General features: G+C 39.2%; 1 protein-coding gene across 1 annotated transcript in view; it reads right to left on the bottom strand.

The window, feature by feature from the left end:
• Positions 1-4,072: 4,072 nt before the first annotated feature.
• The window catches only part of trol (terribly reduced optic lobes), a 466,521-nt gene continuing 448,459 nt past the window's right edge, over positions 4,073-22,134 (bottom strand). The window contains exons 106-112 of the mRNA XM_080271051.1: positions 21,241-21,435; positions 19,802-19,974; positions 18,539-18,675; positions 14,024-14,221; positions 11,989-12,201; positions 11,171-11,318; positions 4,073-8,590 (exon numbers count right to left, since the gene is read on the bottom strand). Coding sequence (XP_080127177.1) covers positions 8,551-8,590; positions 11,171-11,318; positions 11,989-12,201; positions 14,024-14,221; positions 18,539-18,675; positions 19,802-19,974; positions 21,241-21,435 — 1,104 coding nt within the window. The 3' untranslated portion in view covers positions 4,073-8,550. The remainder of the gene's footprint in view (positions 8,591-11,170; positions 11,319-11,988; positions 12,202-14,023; positions 14,222-18,538; positions 18,676-19,801; positions 19,975-21,240; positions 21,436-22,134) is intronic.

The raw sequence follows: 22,134 nt of genomic DNA, 5'->3' as shown, positions 1-22,134 counted from the left end.
GGTGAATGTAGGGAAGAGTAAAGTGATGGTCTTTGTGAGAGGTGAAGTTAGTGAATGTACAGCGAGGTTGGATGGTGAGGAATTGGAAAATGTGAGTACGTTTAAGTATTTGGGTAGTGTGATGAGTAAGGATGGAGGTTTGGAGGGTGAAGTGCTTGAAAGGGTACAGCAGGGAAGAAAGGTTGCTGGTTCCTTGAAAGCAGTGATAAGAAACAGGGAAGTGAGCATGGAAGTGAAGTTACTACATGACAGTATTGTGATACCAACTCTAACGTACGGAAGTGAAGCTTGAACGTTGTTGGAAGGACACAAGTCAAGAGTGAGAGCAGTGGAAATGAGTTATTTAAGAGGAGCCTGTGGAGTCACGTGGAGAGACAGGCTGACGAATGAGGATATAAAGGAGCGTTGTGGTGTTGATGTGGATGTGATAGGAAGCGTTATGAGGAACATACTGAGGTGGTTTGGCCATGTGGACAGGATGGAGGGTGAAAGACTGACGAAGAGAGTGTATGTGAGTGAGGTGGAGGGGGAAAGAGGGAGGGGGAGGCCGAGGATGAGATGGAGGGATGGGGTGGAGAGGTATATGAGAGAGGGGGGTGTGAGCTGGGAGCAGGGGAGTGAAATGGCGGGGGACAGGGCGACTTGGAGGCGATTTGTTTGTGGCCACCCCAAACGGGATTGAGGCGTCTGGCAATAGATAGATAGATAGATATATATATAACAAAAATAAGTACTGGGAAAATTTTTTATAATTTCAGGTAAATTTTTAACCTTTCGGGTAAGAGTGAGATTTGTGGGTAAAGCAAGATTTATATCTGCTGCTTTTTCTGTAATTAACCCTGCTGCTTTTTCTGTAATTAACCCTATCAGGTTTCTAAGCCAGGCAGATTATGTGTGTGCAAGAGTCAGCTGCTCTTGTGCTGGCCTACATCTTTGTGCCCAAATATTATTCTTTGATCACTCTTTGTAAATACGTTTTTCATGACAGAATGTTCATTTTGGCGTCCCTTTAAAGCTAGTTTTACTTTATTGTAGTGTGTTCAAAAAAGGAATACAATGAAAATAAAAGGTCAAAACGATGAGCTGAATTTATGCAAAAACCAAAAATTTTATATCTTGCCATATAAAAATATTTGGCAAAAGAAAACTAACAGATATAAGTCTGGTTTAAACCATGCAAAACTGCAATAAATTGCCTTTATGATGGTACATAGATCACGGCTACTTCAGCATTTTACTGTGCAGTAAAGCGAAAGGAAAAAGATGCACAACTTTTTATGAGCCGCAGCAGCATATTTGCTTTGCGATCTTTTTCTTTGATCGGTCAGTGTAAATATACTTTTTAAGATACGATGCTGGTTGTGGTGTTATTCTGATGCTAAATAAATGTGCTTTGTCAGTATTTTCAAGAAAGGAAAACAAAGAAAATAAAAAGTCAAAATGACACATTGAAGCTGGGCAAAAACCAAAAATCTTATACCCTGCAATAGAGAATATTTAAAAAAAAATATATATATATATATATATATAAATCTGGTTTAAACCATGCAAAACTACAAAACTACTGCCCACCACCCACACAGCACGCATTCTGCGACATCATGCCTGGGTCTCTTTATGACATGTAAACATGATCTGTGGCGAATATTTCACTAAAGTATCTTGAAATGATGCATAAACGAGTCATCGGAATCTTTGAGGTTGAAATTGAAACGATTCTAAAATGCATCATCGACATCTCAAAGGGTTAATTTGATTCTAACCCTTATTTCTTGCAAACATGTCTAATTTCCCTGCTTCTCCTCCCCTCAGACCTCAAAAACATAAACATAACCACATCTAACCAAACCAGGCTGCACATAAAGGAAAGGAAACAACTAATGGCGATTTTCGATATTAACGTAACGACACCAGAAGCAAAATTAACCTAACCAAACCTCATGCAGGATTACAAACATATCTCCATTTTTACTAACATCCTGAGGAAAAGGTACAGGAAACAATTATTGCTTCTGATGAGAGGAATCATCCCCCAAAAAATATATAAATAAAATAAATAAATAAAGGCAAAACTTTACCACACGGGCATGGCAATTCAACCTGTCTTCATACACGCATATTCTTAAGGAGGGAAATTTTAGTACAACAGGCAACACAGATAACTTTTTGCTGATTTCAGAATACAAAACTTATACTAAAAATAAATAAATAAAAAATACGGATGGTTGACAGCAGAAGGCAAATAAATCATGCCTGCTGGTCATGTTCACAATATTAGCCTGGGCCAAAACCCTCCATTACATACCCCGGCACCTCCAGCAACTGTCCTCCATCATCTTTTCTGGGGATTAAGAGCTGAAAGACGTTTAAATAACCCGGCAGCTCCATCACCCAGTCATATCGGTGCCACCACGTGAAAGCATCCCTCACCAATACCACAGCTTCATATTAAACAGTATTTTTGTTATCCTGCCTCCCTCTACACCATCAGTCATTACTCCCACTATCATTTATTTTTATAAGTTCTTACTACTTCTACTTAATCTAACCAACATATATATAAAATAACAATACTCACTTTCAAAATGTAAGCCCCCAGCGTCCAGAAAAATGAAATTTTATGAACACAAAGGCCACCACCAGACGCCACAGCAGTGACAGCACGTTGTTTGGCGTTCGTATATGCAAAAATTATTGTCTACCAACTTTTGAAAATAGATAATATACCAAAATTGACAATTTATACTTACATTAAGGAAGTGGTTAATATATTATCATTTTGCTTTTATTCACCTTCACTATAAGATTCAGTTTTGTAATTCGGATATAATGAAATTTCATCATTATATAAACCGTAAATGTATAACTGTTATTTGGTGTAATATCCTATAAGAGTTAATTTTACTGACTTTATGCTTTCATAGAGTTCGAATTAATTTTTCTTATTTTATTTTCATAATGACTGGATTAAATTATTGATAAACCTTGAGAATGCCCCTCGTCCTCTCCTCCCTTCTTTCGTCTCTTCTTTCATTCCTTTTCTTTTTGTTATTTTCTTCACTCCTTCCCATTCCTTTCTTCATTTATTTCCTTTCCTTATTTCAGTCCTTCATTGCATTCTTTCCTTCTTTCTTCCTTCTTTTCTCCCATCCTCCCTTCCATTCTTCTTCCTTCCTTGTTTCCTTTAAAATTCCTCTCTTCTTCCTTCCTCCTTTCTTCCTTCTCTCCTTCCCTTTCCTTCCTTCGTTCGTGTTTCACCTTCTGTTTGCTTCTTTCTTTACTCTTCCAATAAGTTTCTTAACAGGCACTTATCAAAAACTTTCAAGGATGGCAACTTTTTACTCGATGACCATAGCATTCCTGAGTGTGAGGACTTCTCTTCTGTTCAATCAGTAGTTACTCCACATTCTTTCTCTTATCAAACTGAAATAGGACAGGCATATGGCTATGGTAAAGGTGACTAGTTCAGGAGGGTCACTGGTGTGAATTGTTGAAGAGTGGCCAGAGGCAAATCGAGGAAGTTGGGCCTGAAAACTGAACAGGGAAATGGTTCGATTCCAATAAGGCTACCAGCATGTGAATAGACTTAAATTTTACAGCATGGTCAATGGCTTCTAAATGTAAAAGTAAACCTCTATTTACCTATCAATAACCAGACGCCACAATCCCATAAGAGGTGGCCGCTTGTCTTTTAGCAGTTTTACGGGAAGGGGCACTAACCCTCCGCCAACCCACTTGTTGACATGTAGGGAACACGTGGGTTGGTCATATGGTTACCACCCAGCGTTGTAAATGGTTTCCTGGCTTCCAGGAAACCATTAGACTTGTCACTCAATGTAAAGCCACCTGAAACAGACATAGGAATAATAAAAAATGACAGGAAAGATTGAGGGAAACAGGAAGTGAGCAGGGCAGACACAGAAAGAAAATGATAAAAGGTGAAGATAAAAGGTGAAGGAAGAAGTAGGCAGCAATACATCAAGTGACTGGATGATGGTCGCCACCACCTACCACAAATAAAATATGTGAAAAACACTTACATGTGGATGGGAAGAAATTAAAAATCTTTTGTTTTTTCTTTATTTCTGAGACATTTCTACCGTTAGGTGGATGTTACAGTCATTTGCATCACAATGCTGTACAAACATTACAGCAACAGGTTCTATGAATCCTCTGAAGCAGCAGGAGCAGCAGATTGAATGATATGCCACATAACTCACACAAGTGGAAGAGAAAAAGTGGAGATCAAAAAATATAATTTCACAGACTACAGCAATTTTGCATATATACAATGTTCATAATTTCTTAATAATAATATGGTAAATTAAGATTAGTTACCGGTATATATATGTACATACAGTGATTCCTTGCCAACTATAGTTTTCCCATAACAGAGCTGAGAATCAACTTTGTAGGCTATATTTTGTAACCACTTTTCAAACCATGAGACAAAAAAGCTTTAAGTATCTGTATGCCATGGGTCTGTGGTGAACTAGCCTTTTTATCATTGCTGCCTATATACTGTTACAAATCAAATCTAATGACACCAAGCTTCCTCCTCAGGGAGCCCCACATTGAGGTTGGTCATGGTACAGATGTTTTCTGTGGACTGAGAGCTAAATCAAGAGCCTAAACCGGCTATTACCTTTTAACAGTTGCTGGAAACTACCAGGTATAATCATGAATATACAGTTTCTCCAAGAATATGCTTAACTAACCAAAATTACCATTGCAAGTATGTCAGTATGTTTCTCAGGGGTCATTCCCATTAACCGCATACAGTTCATGCCAAATTTCAAACATGGATTTAGCAACCAGTGTCTTCCAGGAACCTGACTCCAGCAGTTGGCAAAGGATAACTGTATAGAAACTGCCCCTAAAAAATATGATATTCTGTATCATGTTCTGCCATGCTGTATGGTAACCAAATAGACTCTGAAACAAGTGTTGGAGATTCACAAATTACCAGCTACCAGCTACACATATAACCCTTCAGTTTTGGTTGACAGGAGTTATTAACCTCTCAAATCTGGGAAAGTCCTTTTTAGTTTATTCTTGCTGGTACCAGATGATATAATTCATCATCATCATCCAATCCCATTCTGCTTCATGGAAACAGGAGTGCAGGGGCCCAGGGATAGGCTACTCAGTCCCAACATTTAAGGCAAGGGTGGCCAGCCTCACCTGCCCCTGAATGGCATTCTTTCTCCAACTCTGGGAAAGCTCTTGTACTGGATGGGATAATTAAGGCCATATCTAGTTCCTCCAGTTCAAGATGTCTATCCTAAGTTCAATAAATCACCAGGAAATGGAAAGAATAAGATGAAAAAGTCACCCCCGGGTTGACTGGGATAACTGGCTGGAGTCTGTGACCACAGAAAGTTATGATCAAAATATATCTGAACTGCATGTTACACCCTAGCTAATAAATGCACTTCCTTGGTAGAATTACTGCTCTAATTCACCCAATCACCTACACTAAGCTTAAAATATCTCACACAAACTTCACTGTCACTAATGCAATCTGGATCAACTTAAGAACACCTTAAGTCCAGAGTTTTCTCAATCTAAGAGAAAAGAGCAAATAAGACTCAGTCTTAAGATGAAGTACAGAACTGCACATGAAATTCTCTGGGTGGGTGCACAATGCTGTAATAAAGTAATATGACTAGGGGTTGGAACTAAAATGATAGGGAAAACAAGACAGTCACAACTTTACCAATGGGTCTTCTATGAAAACTGTAGAATATTCTTGATGCCTTTCACAAAAAAATGTAAAAATTTTTGAAGTATGCCACAAACTTTGTAAAACATTCTTGAAGTGTTCCATGAAAACTGCAAAATATTATCGATGTATTTCAAAATACAGTAATCTTGATGCATTCCATGAAAATATGTAAAACTTCATAACATTCACACCCCAAGAAAAAAATTATAAAATATCCTTGGTGTATTCCTTGAAAAACTGTAAAACATTTTAAAGGTCAATCGTCTACAAAGAGAGGAAGAAAAGATGAGTTTCTCCAACATATGGAGATCAGACAACTTAGAAAATGTGGTGACATTAACCCACTGAGCCTGGGGACGTCTTTGTAATTTAAAATCTTGCCTTGTGAATTTTATTCCGTTTAGAAAAGACTTTTCAAACTGTATGGATTATATATATCCTTTATATACCCTTTCATTATGAGAGGCCTTTCCTACACTGAACTGTATGCAGCAGTATCAAAAGTAGTTGTGGCCCTGGGTTCATCTGAAATGTGAACCCAGTAAGCTTCAGGCTGATGCTGCCCATCTCCAGCGGTACTCGTACATTACACCCCTTTCATGCGATAAGGAGACAGTTGAGAGATGTTTGTAACACTGAGCAGGGGAGCCACTCCATTATATCAGCACCACCACATGAAAGCATCCCTCTGATAGCAGCAAGACTAAATTAAAACGACGTCACCCACAGTTACGGGGTTGGGGCGAATTTATAAAAGATAAATATCTTTCAGTTAGGGTCAATTCCTTAACACCTTTACAATATAGATATTCTATACCATTTTATACATGCAAGGTATGTTTTGTTACAGTGTCATACAACTGTATACAGTAGGTGTGAAGAATTACATAGTGACTCAATGGTTTTGATTGTATTTGCAAGTAAAGAACAGCATGATACATCAGTATTTCATATCCTAAAATATTAAGTTAGTTGATGAGTCTCCATTAAAAACCAACCTCCGTATCAAATTGGAAACTAATGAATTAATGGCAGTGTCGATAGCAGTTAACTACAATATATAAAACTTAAGTGACACAATTATGATACATCATAAGAGAGCCATTCATCCTGGTAGCACCATTATCAGCTACAAAAAACTAAATGGCAGGAACATTCAAGACAGTGTCCACCTTTGCTCATACAAAGCCATATTCTAGGTGGCACAGGAGGCTTGGTAGCAACTTTTCCTTAGTGATTTAGTTTGCATATTACATCTTCACATTCTCATCCACATTTATTCAAATAATTTTAATACTAATACCATGAGTGATACAGAGGCACATATATATATATATATGTGTGTATGTGTGTGTGTTTAAGTTGGAAAATAACTTCACGTTTATGAACACAATGCCTATGTGCATTTGTAAGAAAAAAAAAGAAAAAGCTGATTCAATGGTGCATTAATTTGGCTGAGGTTTTTAAAGTGCATTATAGCCTTCCAACCTTGCTGTGACCAACTCTGCTGGAAGTGGCCACCAAAGAATTATGACGTGGGAGTTTCTTAAGTCAGGTGACTCTCAAGGTGTTAATATGCAAGAGTATATGAAGGTAAAACGGGCAAAACAGATCACTTCAAATAAGGTGCTATGAAGTCTCCTGTGCCACTCAGAATACGGCCCCTACTGATGATACAGGGAGACAATATATTAATGACAGAATACTTGGGGAAAAGAAAACCATTACTTAGAAATGTATGATACAGAGTAAGAAGTAACATTACCATTGAGTGACTTATGTTAGATCGTGAGGAAACCTTGGCACAATGAAAATTATTAAAGAAAATATTAGATAATTTACATCCATAAGTTCAGCATTTAAAAAAAAATAAAATAAAGAAGGGAAATTTTTTAAAAATTTCTGTATTACTGAAAGTCAAATAGTGAAGGATATGCTGTGAACTACTACAATAGGCTTATAACACCCAGATATTTTTTTGTTTTGTTTTTTAAAGACTGAGAACAACACAGAACAGAAACACAAACCACAACACCATCACACATCTGGGCATTTGCACAGTGAAGCTCTATAACTCTGCTAATTATACATAACTTGTACAGTGTGTCACTAGTGTTTAACTAATATGATTCATCCAAGAACCTGTTTTATAAGATTCATCCAAGAACCTGTTTTATAGAAATCACTTTCTAACTCTTACATGAGGCAACGTGTTATTTGGCAAAGAAAATGAGTACTTAACGTAAATATTTTCTTCAATTGACATTTACTCATGTGTAATTCAACAATGACAGTTTTACACAGCATTATCAGCAGTGATAGCAATGTAGCAGTGGTAAATTATTGCGACCAAGTAAACAAAAGACTTTTTTTTTAAAGCAAAAATAATTTCAAGTGGTGCTTCCTCTTACGAAAAGCAAAGAATTTGTTAGTTCAGAACTGTAATAACTAACAGACAACCTTTACAGGGGAAATAGTAACTAGGACTAGGAAACAAGAAGACATACGTTGCAGATGTAAAACAGACATTCTGAACAAGGTGACAGGGGCACCTCATGAGAGATCAGAATGTGCTTTACTTAAAAAAAAAAAAATAAAAGGCACAATTTATCCCCTTTTCTCCAAGCTGGTCTTCCTCTTCCCCTCTGTTTTTTTTGCACAGGCAATACCCAGGGAATTAACTGCTGCTAGTGGTTATATTAGTGGCCATGGAGAGTTGGGAACTGAATGAGGATGGCAGTTGGGATGACTACCCTGTGTTCCTGGGCTGGCTGGAAGACTAGTCACACATTGGCAGTAATAAGGGTCATCTCTGTTGGTGGCTAACCCCTTCCGTGGCCCTTTCTCCTTCCTCCGTGCAAGCTGCAGATTGAGGTTATTTTAAGCATTACAAAATATACATGTGAAAAATGTTATAATTCTCACATGAAATCACTAATCCAACATCACATGAATAAAAGCCATATAAGAACAACATTTCAATTTTAGCAATAAAAATTGCTAAAATAAACTGGATGAACTTGAACAGATATGAAAAATGTAGCAGTTTTAGCATTAAAATGACTAAGATAGCAAATGAAACACTCATATCTGATTATATTTTGCAATCTCCCTTTCATACCATTACCTCTCTTATTTATCCACTTTTTCTGAATACAGCACAGGGATGCATGACAAAAGGGTACAACCAGCCTTTCCACATATTCTGTTAAGCCATTGGAATTTGGCTTAATTAACTTAACCTTTGTTCAGAGAGATGGGCTGATTTAGAGGAACATTACCATAGCTACTGTTGGGCCTGAGCCAAGCAGCCCATAGATGTGAAAAAGCTAACCTCAGATGAATTATGACTGTCTTGCAATACAACACTAATCAGCTAAAAGCTTAAGTAAATGACAGCCATTCTAGTAACATGTGCAGATTTTGTACCCCCTAACAGCAAGTAGCAACACTTCCTGTGCTCTGATGACTAAATCCACTGATATTTAATGTGCATTATTTATATTATCTCCTTCAACCATTTACCAGGAGCATATGGGCCTGGGGCTAGGTTACTTAGTCTAAACATTTAAGGCTAGACTGACCAGCTGTTTGTCCATGTGGTATTATGTGAGCAATAAACCCCAACCACCCCACGGATGTAAACTCATACATGCCACATCTGGTTGCAGCACCTTAACCCATTAGACCACCAGACATCAAATAGCTTTAACAAAGCCATTCATTCTACATATTACACTTCAATATCCACTTGTGTGCTACTGATGAAAATTATGGTGATATTAAAAGAATATGTACAAATAACATAAAAGAAAATGTTAAGCTGTGAGCTTGCTAAGATGAAGCTGCTACAAAGCCATGGGTCACATTGTTTACCTTAGTAGGGAGTGTTAGTGAGGAAGTGGTGCAGCACTAGGAAGACAAGTACCAATCTTGGCTTCTGACAGGATGAGGAGGAGGGAGAGGATGACGAAGAAAAATAACTAACTTTTTTTAATGGGTTAATTAAAGAAAACTGTGAAATGGACAAATTATAATCAAGAGAGGCAGCAGGTGAGGGTAAAAAGAGAGACTCTAATTCTGAGGAGGAGTGGGGAAAGTAGAGAGCAAAGTCAGGGGCCTCTCTTCGTTTAGCCTTCCTGTACCTGTAGAGAGAGAGCAGGATTCATATTGAGAAACTATGGTTAACTTGGCCAAATTATGGTTAACTTGGCCAAATTAACACCCTTAGGGATGCAAGTGCAAATGTACATTTTTAAAAAGTTGGGATATAACTTTACACTGATAACACAATCACTATGTGCATTCTTGCAAAAGTTACATCACTGGTGGATCAATTTGTCTGAGGTTCTTAGTGTGCATTTTAGTCTCCCAACCTTGCTCTGACCAACCCTACTGAAAGCAGTGGTCACCAAACAATTATTTATGGCAACTGGGAATTTAAGTCAAACATCCCTCAAGGTGTTGATCAGTGTTGTAGGTTAATGATATTAGCTGTTAGTAAGTCTAGTACTAAACAATTAGTTATACATTACAGGGATATGTGAATTGTGTTAATGTGCAATACTTATTACTCCAGCATAATTTTGTTTATTTCTGGCTAAGATCAAGCAATAACATTACATTCACAATCAGCCTTGAAACTAGGTTAATGTGCTATAGTTAATATCCTACCATAATTAAGTTTCTTTAAAATTAATGCCTCATCTCAAGCAATCAGGAAACATTCACAAACCACCTTAAAATTAGCAAACACTGAGAGGAACACTGTAAATGTGAAAGGTCTGTTTATATGTACAACCAGATGCTTTAAAGCTGGGGAAGGATGACCACAAACTCAACCCATTCAATATGATGATGTCATTATCTGTCATTCTTGCTACTTTCAGGTGATTCTATTGTATTTGGGACAGACATCCAGTAGGGAAGGACTTAATGATAGCTATCTCTAACCCCTCCAGTCTGAAAAGCCTCCCCAAAGCTGAATAAAACTGCCTGATGACTGCGAGAATAAAACACAAAATACGGTACATCATCGGACTGAAGCTTTTTTTATAATGCACGCATACACGGACGCACGCACGCACGCACGCACACACACACTGCTCGCTGGTGCAGTGGTAACGTTCCCACTTGCCAACTGGTGGACGGGAGTTCGCGCCTCGCTCAGGTTGCGAAAAGTTTCACTGACGAAGTGGGTGGTTACTGTCCCCCCTTGAGCAAGGGGACGGGTGTGTGCGTGTGTGAAGGTCACAGCCTTGCCCTTAGATCGGACTATATGAGCTTTCAGCTCCCTTCTGGGAGGGTAAAAGCTGACGATCACGACCATCAAGTGATCCTGACCGACCCGGTGAATTACACACACACACACACACACACATACATGCATACACAAAACACACAATGGTGAAGGGTCAAGTGAGGCAATGCAACATAACTCACCGTTGACAAGGTGAGACATTAACCCCTGAGAGTGCCATTTCCATGTATCTATCCACAGGCTGGTTGCCAAAGCTCAAATGGTGCAGACAGCCATGGAAGCCCTTTGTGTGGAGACCCCCTGTCATTACTGTGAAGTCTGGAACTCCACCTGTTTCAAAGAGATACAGTACCAAATTAAATCAAACACATGATGGATTCCTTCATACAAAGAAATGCCCATATCTAGGCTGGAAATGATACAGATGAGGCTTTCTACAGACTGGAAGTTTAACAAAGGGACAAAACCAGCTAATTACTTCCTAACAATTACTGAAAACTGCTGAAGAAAAGAGAAAACAAGAGTACTTGACAACATATTTTGTCATTACTGTAAAGTCTTGCACTCCACCTCTTACAAAAAAAAGCTTATGAGCAGTTAATGACAAAATCCTCTAACGCTACTGCAAGGTCTGGCACTCTACCTGCCATGTAGAGAAAGCTTATGTATAATTGATAACACAACCTCTGCCCTTAATGCAAAATCCACCATTCCACCTGTCATGGAGAAGACTTACCAGTGACTGATGGCAATACACCTGAGTCTGGATTAAAAAACTGTGCCCGTGATTTTCTATGTAGCATTTTTTTGTGATTTACTGTATGGGAAAATACAATCCACCAATTTTTCTTTGCTCAACTTTCAGTCTACCTATACCACGTGAGCTTTCCCCTCCCCCTCTCCTCCTCCAACTCACTCTCATTACCTCTCCTAGTCAATCACTCATTCATCATTCTATCCAAGAAAAGACTATCTGCACAAATAAAGAAGTAGTACTAACCAATATATATATTGCCCCTGGTGTTAAGCATGTGTAACTGTCCTGGGCTGATTCCTCGCTCGGGCAGGAGGCGGTCCAGGGTGAGAGAACCCTCCTGACCCGTTCTTTTCACTGTCAGTTTGTGTCGCCTGCCGTCATCCACCCGTGCAGCAGACCGAATCATAGCTGGACCGGCACCCAGCTCATAGCTGAATTCCACATAGCCACCTTTCACTAGAAACGGGGGAATATAATTATATTAATAATAATAATAATAATCCATCCATCATCCATCATCCAATCCTACACTGTCCCATGAGGAGCGTAGGAGCCCGGGGCTAGGCAATTGGTCCCGACATTTAAGATGAGAGTGAAATAATAATAATAATAATAATAATAATAATAATAGTAATAATAAAAATAATAATAGTAATAACAATAATAATAATAATAATAGTAATAATAAAAATAATAACAGTAATAACAATAATAATAATAATAATAATAATAATAATAATAATAATAATAATTCATTCATTCATCATCTAATCCTGAGTTTCCCCATTAGAAGCATAGGAGCCCGGGGCTAGGCAAGCTGGTCTTGATGTTCAAGACGAGAGTGACCAGCCTCACTCATCCCTGAGTGGCATTAAGTGAGAAATAAACCCCAACCACCCCTTGGGTATAAATCTCCACAGGCTCTATCTGACTGGAATGACTTAATTACCCACTAAACCACCAGGCGCCATAATTTGGTTATATGGTTACCACCCAGTGTTGTAAATGGTTTCCTGGTGTACAGGAAACCATTTGGCTTGTCATTCAGTGTATACCCACCCACAGGGAGAAGGAAGAGGAAAGAAAGACAGATGAGGAAGGAAAGAAAGAAGCAAGTGAGGAAAAGGCAGTCATCAAAGAGCATCACTATATTGAGTGAGCAGATGGTGAGCACCCCCACCTACCAAGAATAATAACAATAATACTAATACTAATAATTGTAATACTACTGATAATAAAAACAATAATAATAAAAATAATAATAATCTATCTAACTATCTATCTATCTATTGCCAGACGCCTCAATCCCGTTTGGGATGGCCACAAACAAATCGCCTCCAAGTCGCCCTGTCCCCCACCATTTCACTGCCCTGCTCCCAACTCACACACCCCTCTCTCATATAAAAATAATAATAAATAATAACAATAATAATAATAATAATAATAATAAATAATAATAATTTAATCATCATCAACATCATCATCATCATCATCACCACCATCATCATCATCATCATCATTATTGTTGCCCTCATCATCATTATCAAAATCTCAAGCTCTTTTTCCAGTCTTAGGATGAGGTATGGAACAAGGATAAAATCTACAAATAAGATTATCAGAGTAGGTTTATATTTTTCTGAGCCCTGTAGTAAAGTTAGTAATTATTCTTAAGTAATACAACATAGGTCTCTATTTTCTCTGCATACAGCATATGGTTAGGAGATGCATCAGTGTTTTATAATGAAAAGATGCTTGAATTCAATTTTGTCTATTGTGCTGAAATAATAATAATCCAAATCTAGAAAGTGTGTGCCAAAACTGTACTCCTACACAAAGGCAACCTGCCAATCAAATTACATAATATACAGTAAGAACTCTAATACTGACTGTAGTTCATAACAAAAAAGAACCTTCAACACAATCTTGTCTAATATGTTGAACTATATTATTCCAAAACAAGAAACTGTATCCTCAAACTGTATTCTTACAAGACAATAATCTCACCAATCCAGAGATAAACAGGGTGGCCCCAAAACAGCACTCTACTAAAAACTCCCCTGGCAGTATTTTGTGTATTGCAGGGATGGCTTAGTCTGCTTGTGTGCACATAGGCATGAAACTGGCAGTAAGAAATGATTGAATAATGCAGGACAGACAATGGTAATGCTGACAAAGCCATCTCTGCATCATACAACAAACTGGTTAGTGGAGTGAAAAAAAGTGCATTATACATGGAGCACCCTGTATACTGAACAGCATTTTAAAGGTGTATACTTACCAGCAACACTAACATAGTCTAGGCCCCGGCCAGATACATCTGTCTCCTGACCTAGCCAGAAGAGCAGACCATTTGGGCGTCTGGTGGTGAACTCGATGGTGATCATCTGACTGGGTGCTGCCTCCTCAGACAACAGGGCCTGATCAAATTCTACCCATGAGCGACCACCAAAATGTCCGGAGTCTCGAAGCTCTGTCTCTGTAATATAAATGACAAAAGAGAATGTTACATACACAGCACGTACTGTACATAGACAGCAAATGATGCTGGACAGGGACACCATGTGGGGACACTGATATTGTATAACTGGATAGCTTCACTGGACAGTCAAACAAACACTCCTCAACTCCCTCTCTATTCCCCGAAAGGGGATGATAAACTGCAGGACAGCTTCAGCCTGCAGTTCACTGGGTTCACATTCATATGAACCAAAGGCCACAAAAACAACATACAGATTGTAATTACATAACATACACAGTACTGCATATAACAAAACCTCTGACATGGTGCTTCCTCCTCAAATAACAGTGACTGACTAAATTCTACACAGGAGTGGCCATTAAATATTCTGAGTCCGTAAGCTATATCTCTGTGAGTATTAAGGAAAAAGGTCAAATACATGACATATAAAGTATATATATATATATATATAAATATATATATATATATATACACTGTATATCTACCTATTGCCACACGCCTCAATCCCATATGGGGTGGCCACAAACAAATCGCCTCCACTTCACCCTGTCCCTCGCCAGTTCACTGCCCTGCTCCCAACTCACATCCCCCTCTCTCATATACCTCTCCACTCCATCCCTCCAGCTCATCCATGGCCTCCCTCTCCCTCTCCCCCCCTCCACCTTACTCATATACACTCTCCTCATCAGTCTCTCACTCTCCATCCTCTCCACATGGCCAAACCACCTCAGTGTGTTCCTCCTAACGCTTCCTATCACATCCACAGCCACACAACAACGCTCCTTTATATCCTCATTTGTCAGTCTGTCTCTCCATGCGACTCCACAGGTTCCTCTTAAATAACTCATTTCCACTGCTCTTACTCTTGACTTGTGTCCTTCCAACAATGTCTAAGCTACACTTCCATACGTTAGAGTTGGTATCACAATACTCTGATGTAGTTAACTTTTTCACTTCCATGCTCACTTCCCTGTTTCTTATCACTGCTTTCAAGGAACCAGCAACCTTTCTTCCTTGTTGTACCCTTTCAAGCACTTCACCCTCCAAACTTTCATCCTTACTCATCACACTACCCAAGTACTTAAACGTACTCACATTTTCCATTTCCTCACCATCCAACCTCGCTGTACATTCACTGACTTCATCTCTCTCAAAGACCATCACTTTACTCTTCCCTACATTCACTTTTAGATTCCATTTCTTACACACTCTCCCAAACTCATCCACCAAGCCTTGCAGCTCCCCTTCGTCTTCACTCAACAACACAGTATCATCTGCACACAACAGCACAGGGAGTTTCCAAACACTATCCTCTCTCACCAGGGCCACTCTAACATCCACTGCCCTACCTTGTACCTCTATTATTACCCCATCCATGTGCAGATTGAACAACCATGGAGACATGCCACATCCCAGTTTCAACCCAACCTTCAAAGGGAAAAATTCACTCAGTTCACCATCCACATGCACTGCAGCCTTAGCACCATCATACATACTCTCCACAGCATTCAACAACTTCCCATCTACTCAATATATTCTAAATACTTTCCACAATCCTTGTATATCCACCCTGTCATGTGCTTTCTCCAAATCCATGAAAGCCGCATAATACCTCTTTCCCTTCTCTAGAAACTTTTCCACTAAAGATCTAAGAATGAACATCTAATCTACACAACCTCTTCCCTTCCTAAAGCCTCCTTGTTCTTCTCCAATTAATTCCTCTGTTCTTTCCCTAACTCTGTTAATAAGTATCCTACCATACACTTTTCCTATTATACAAATGCCCCTGTGATTACCACACACTTCTTTTTTTCCTTGTCCTTTGTACAGGGGAATAATTATACCTGACTTCAAATCCTCCGGGACTCTACCTTCCTCCCAGGCCAATCTGCACATCTTCCACATCCACTCTACTACTATCTCTCCCCCATGCTTCAGCATTTCACCACACACTCCATCAATTCCTGGGGCTTTCCCCAATCTGACTCTCTTCATTGCTTCCACAACTTCTATCCTACAGATTTCTTCCTGTCTTCTCACCTCCCTCCTTCTCCCAGCCATTCCCCAGCCACTTATACTCGCATTACTTCCATCCTCTATGTTCAACAATTTCTTGAAATGCTCTCTCCATCTGCTCACTTTTTCTCCCTTCTCCACTAGTAATCTACCATTTTTATCTTTCACTCCCCTGCTAACTTCACTGCCACCCTGTCTTACTCTCATCACCTCTTTCCAGAACATTTTCTTACAGTCCCTCCACTTTACACTCAAATTCCTTCCAAATTCCTCATCCACTCTCTTCTTACTCTCTCTTACTAATCTTTTCACCTCTCTCTTCCTTTCTACATATAACTCTCTCTTCCACCTCTCAACTTCTTCCATGCCCCTACTTCTCATCCATTCATTGTATGCTTTCTTCTTTTGTGCCACAGCCTGTCTCACCTCTTCATTCCACCATGCTGTTCCTTGCACCCCCCTCCGTCTTCTCTTCACCCCACACACCACATCACATGCTGCACATACTTCTTCTGTGAATATCCTGCACACACTGCCACATCCCCCATCTGCTCCAATTCATATTTGCCCAATCGTTCCTCCACTTCTCTCTTATATTCTGCCTTTTTCTCATCCTCTTGTAACCTTTCCACTCTCCTTGCAACTACTCCTTCCTCCCGTTCTTCCCTTCTTCATTTTCTCCATCTTTTATATATATATATATATATATATATATATATATATATATATATATATATCTCATCTAACTCAGTGTTATCTCATGAGGGGTGTACGAACCTGGGGCTAAGCAAGCTGGTCCTGACATTTAAAAGGACAGTGACCAGCCTGACTCATCCCTGAGTGGCATTATGTGAGCAATAAACCCCAACCATCCCTTAGATATAAACCTGCACAGGATCAATCTGGCTGGAGCTTCTTAATTACCCACTAAACCACTAGGCACCATAATTTGGTTATATGGTTACCACCCAGCGTAGTAAATGGTTTCCTGGGGTACAGGAAACAATTTGGCTTATCACTCAGTGTAAAGTCACCCACAGACAGAAGAAAAAGAAAAAAAGAAGGAAAGAAAGACACAAGAGATAGGAAGGAATGAAGGAAGAAAGAGAGGACTGGGCAGTATATATATATATATATATATATATAGTGTATGTATATATATATATATAAACAGTATACAGCATTTACACGGCTATTCATTCATGTACAGTAAAAGTCCTCTCATTCAGCATCTTTGGGACCAAGCAGGTGCCGAAAGAGCAGAAACTGCCGGATGACTGAGAAAACCTGCCAGAAAGTTTCTAACAATCATGGTCAGTCATCCCAGTGCAATCTCAGTCTCTAGCGAGTCTTATTGGTCAACCCGAAGCACTAAATAATTAATAAGAAACTTATATTTATGTATTTAATACCATACATATGAACTTACTTTAACTTAGGTGTATTTACATATGTATACCATAAAATAGCACAACAAAGTTTCCAAACTTTCGAGGGGTCCTGCTCATAAAGCCAGACACTCAAAAGTCATGATGGCCTACGGCGCATGGAGTGTTCGCAAACAGAAATCTGCAAAAGCACTTGGCCCAACTTTATAATGCGCTAAGCTATAGGTGAACTGTTCAAATTTTTGTGATAAATTGGTCTTCAAAATGTGCCAGATACAGAAGAAAATCTAATATATATTGGTGCCAAATTATTATGAAAAGCACTAGACCTAGCACCAACAGCACCAAATTGGCAGCTATGGGTGCATAGGTACCAGTGGCAAGCCGATGACCCTGTCGTGAGTGTTGATCGGCTCAGCAGATGTGCCAGAAGAGCAGAGAACTTACGTATACATGAAAACCTCCAAAAGACTGGATATACCATAGGACCAGATTTCGAATGAGACGACTTTTATTGTATATCTAATACCTTACTGCCTCATCAAGAGCATAGGGGTATGTGTCACCTTCCTTTCCTGTACCACTCTACTTCCATTAGTTAACCCCTTCAATTTGATGATGTACTTTTTCTTTAATCAGTCCACCACCAAATGATTTTATTTAACTTCACAAGCATCTACTGGTGATGGTGATAATGAGTAGAACACATATAATTCCATTAGTCTGGAAAACCTATCATAAATAGCTCTAATAATGAAAGAGTTTTCGAGACTATACATCACTCCTCCACTTGAGAACTTCTATCTTTTAGCTGAATTAATAGACTGTACTTAGGAAAAATAATGTTAAAAGGACTAAAGGAGGTAATGTATGATAATAATAACAATAATGATGGAACTTGGGCACATACGAAGTTCACAGTGGCGTCCTGTAAAACCGAGTGGGCAGAGGCAGGTGTAGTTCTCGCCGGGTCCTATGCAGGCAGCACCATTCCTGCACGGCTGGATCAGGGTGCACACGCCAGGCCCATGCTCACAGTCAGGCCCACTGAAACCACCACCAACAACCATTACTCAAATATAAAGAGGGTCTACTGGACATGTGGTTTTGGAGAGGGATGCCTTCATATGGTAGTGCCAATATAAACAGTTGGCTCTGCTGCCTGGCTATACAAATGTCTCCCAGCTCCCTCCCTATCCCTTGAAAGGAGAATGGTAAAATGCAGGCGCAGGGTAATTTCAGCCTGCAGGCCACTGGATTAATGAATATGAGGCTTCTGTTGTTGCTGCTGCTACTATTACTACTACTACTACTACTATTACTACTACTACTGCACTACCACTGATACTACTACTGTATATACAAAATATTGAGAGAGCACTGGTAACTGTCACTTCACTGAATTTCCCTCGCTAAGGAACAAATGAGTGAACAATAAACATTACAAGAAGCAAGGTACTGTAGTATTTATAACATGACAACAAAGTTTAATAGTATAATATACACTGTTTGACAATCACAGCAGTGGGAAAGGATTAACTTTGCTGGAGAGTCTCTTGGGTGTGCAGAGTTTTGTTAATCTGGAGATATAATACGTGCTGAAGGTGGGACTGGAGTTAGCTCAGTAACCAGGGTAAAGAGTGGCTAGAAGATGTCCAAGGAGTTATGCCCTCCTGACACTGGGAGGGTTCTCACTCCATGCTGAGGGGTCCTTGTTTGCATGCAGCATATGTTTGCAGAGCAATGCTGTACAATAGTGAGACTTGGGAGGAAAAGGAAGAGAATATTCACGGGCTCTAATGCACTGAGATGACACTGATTGGATGGATATGTTGTGCATCCTTGCATGACAGGCCTGGGGGAGTTAGGATTGTGAATGAGGATTTGGGAGGAAAAAGAGTATTTTGAGATGGTCTGAGGATATGGAGAGGATGGAGGATGACAACTGGTTGTGGAAGGTGAGGTGTGTGAATGCTGAGAATAGAGTTGCAAGAGGCAAACCTAAAATGACCTGGGGCAAGGTCACAGTATGTGGGCTCAGGGATACAGGACTGAATACAGAGGCTGCTGGAGATTAAGCAGCATGGGCAGCCACCACTGGGTGAGCATGGCCAATGCATGCAAGCATGCTGGAGCCTTTACAAACAAACAAATGAATGACTGGAGAGCTAACCTGTAACCATCAGGACAGGTGCAGACATAGCCTCCAGGTGCACTCGGGTCATCAGTGCACTGGCCATTATTCTGACAAGGCTCCTGGCTGCATCTTGAGCCTCCACACTGATCCACATTGGCAGAATCCACCAGGGACTCAGAAAGTCCTACTTTCTGTCCCATAAGCTTGATCTGGATAGAAGGTGAATAATGTTAGGTTTTATACACAAATAAATCTATCGAACTATATCTATATATCTGTATATATATATACTATATATATATATATATATATATATATATATATATATATATATATTAAACCCTTGATATTCAGGATCCTCTTTTAATGAATTTTGGTTTTAATGACCACATTTAGTTGGTTGGATATTATATTCATTTAACGAATTTTCATTAGATAAAGGAGTGGATGCACAGGAAACACCAACCAGCATGCTGTCAATAAAACACACACTCACACACACCCGCGTTCCTCTGCATACCGCAGAATACTGCATCAGTCTCTGGGTGACCAGCATTGTGAGAGGAGCCATAAATAGAGTACTTATTGAGAAAAAGAGCCATATAAACCAAGCCATATGTTACTGTGTATGACTGTACGCATGAACGACATTCGATATTTAACGATCTTCGTTCAGTAAGAGCCACGGTGCCTGGGAAATTACCGAACAGCATGATGTTCGACTTTAACGAACCATCGGCGTTAATGTCAAGGGTCTGGTACCAATAAGTTCATTATATTGAGGGTGTACTATGTACCGTATGTATATATATATATATATATATATATACAGTATATATATATATATATATACACAGTATATAAATATCGAATGTCGTTCATGCGTACAGTCATACACAGTAACATACAGCTTGGTCTATACGGCTCTTTTTCTCAATAAGTACTCTATTTATGGCTTCTCTCACAATGCTGGTCACCCAGAGACTGATGCAGTATTCTGCGGTATGCAGAGGAACGCGGGTGTGTGTGAGTGTGTGTTTTATTGACAGCATGCTGGTTGGTGTTTCCTGTGCATCCACTCCTTTATCTAATGAAAATTCGTTAAATGAATATAATATCCAGCCAACTAAATGTGGTCATTAAAACCAAAATTCATTAAAAGAGGATCCTGAATGTATATATATATATATATATATATATATATATATATATATATATATATATATATATATATATATATATATAAACAAAATGAAGGAAGTTGGTTTCAATATAAAATCCTGAGTTAACTGACATAAAAGAAACATGTTGTATGAACACACTTCTCTGTGATGTAGTCTGGGAATATAATGCATATCAATACAAATTAACAGCTCTAAGTAAGACACTATGTGAATATAATGCACATCAATTCTTATCAATACCATCAAGAAAGTCACTAATATGGCTACTGAACATCCAGTGACTATGTTTACCTGAGACACACATCCCTTAAATCCAGTGTTGACTCCCACGTCTGGCATGATCTGGATACGAGAGTTGTCCACACCACCGATGAAGAGTGGTGTGAGAAGGTTAAGGCCTCGGCTGGACCCTGGAGACTCGCCACTGAGTATGGGGCCATCATTCACTATCATGGATCCTAAATGGTCAGTTCGGTTGGCATGTACCTGCAAGACACAGAAAGGATCTTGAGTTTGTGCCAACAATCTTCTGCCAACACTGTATCCTGGTTTCCATATTTCTCCTTCCTCTTCAAACAACAGCAAATATCTTCCCTTCTCATATGCTTTTACTGTGCTTCCTACTGCTATCACATAAAAATAGCTCAGGTATAACATTCTATTACCACAGCCAGCACAGAAGTGGTTGTACAATCAAAACAAATGTTTGCCTACTATTCCACTGCAATTACTTAGCACTTAGAAATGTTTGTTACTTTCCTCCCTGTTGCATCACATCAATGGGTTAGATCAGTGCAGCTTTGGAGATTTTGCAACACCTTTAGTGATTTTCCACATTACACCTCAATATCCTCTTGCACAATACAGATCCAAATTTGTCTCAGTACTTAGAATATATAATAATAAAACAGAATATCAAGCTGCAGCAGTAGTAATAAATTACTAAGGAAGAAGTGCTACAAAACCTACACTCCCACCTAGTACACATCCCCAAAAGTCATCTATGTGAAGAGAAACATATCAAGTCTTTCTCAGCTAAAGAACAGCAAGCAGTAGGGGGCACTGAGAAGTATACCTGGTGGAATATATGGTGAATGAATGCCCCTCACCGTACTTTGGCTTATTAGGCTATTGGTATTTACTGAAAGGAAGAGAAACATTAGAGTACAAAGAATAACAAAATAC

The sequence above is a fragment of the Coenobita brevimanus genome, chromosome 44, assembly GCF_032717465.1.
Source record: "Coenobita brevimanus isolate Jiangsu-jjx chromosome 44, ASM3271746v2, whole genome shotgun sequence".
In the NCBI taxonomy this organism is placed as follows: domain Eukaryota; kingdom Metazoa; phylum Arthropoda; class Malacostraca; order Decapoda; family Coenobitidae; genus Coenobita; species Coenobita brevimanus.
Note: the sequence above shows the minus strand (reverse complement) of the source record. Positions and strands in the feature narration are given on the sequence as shown.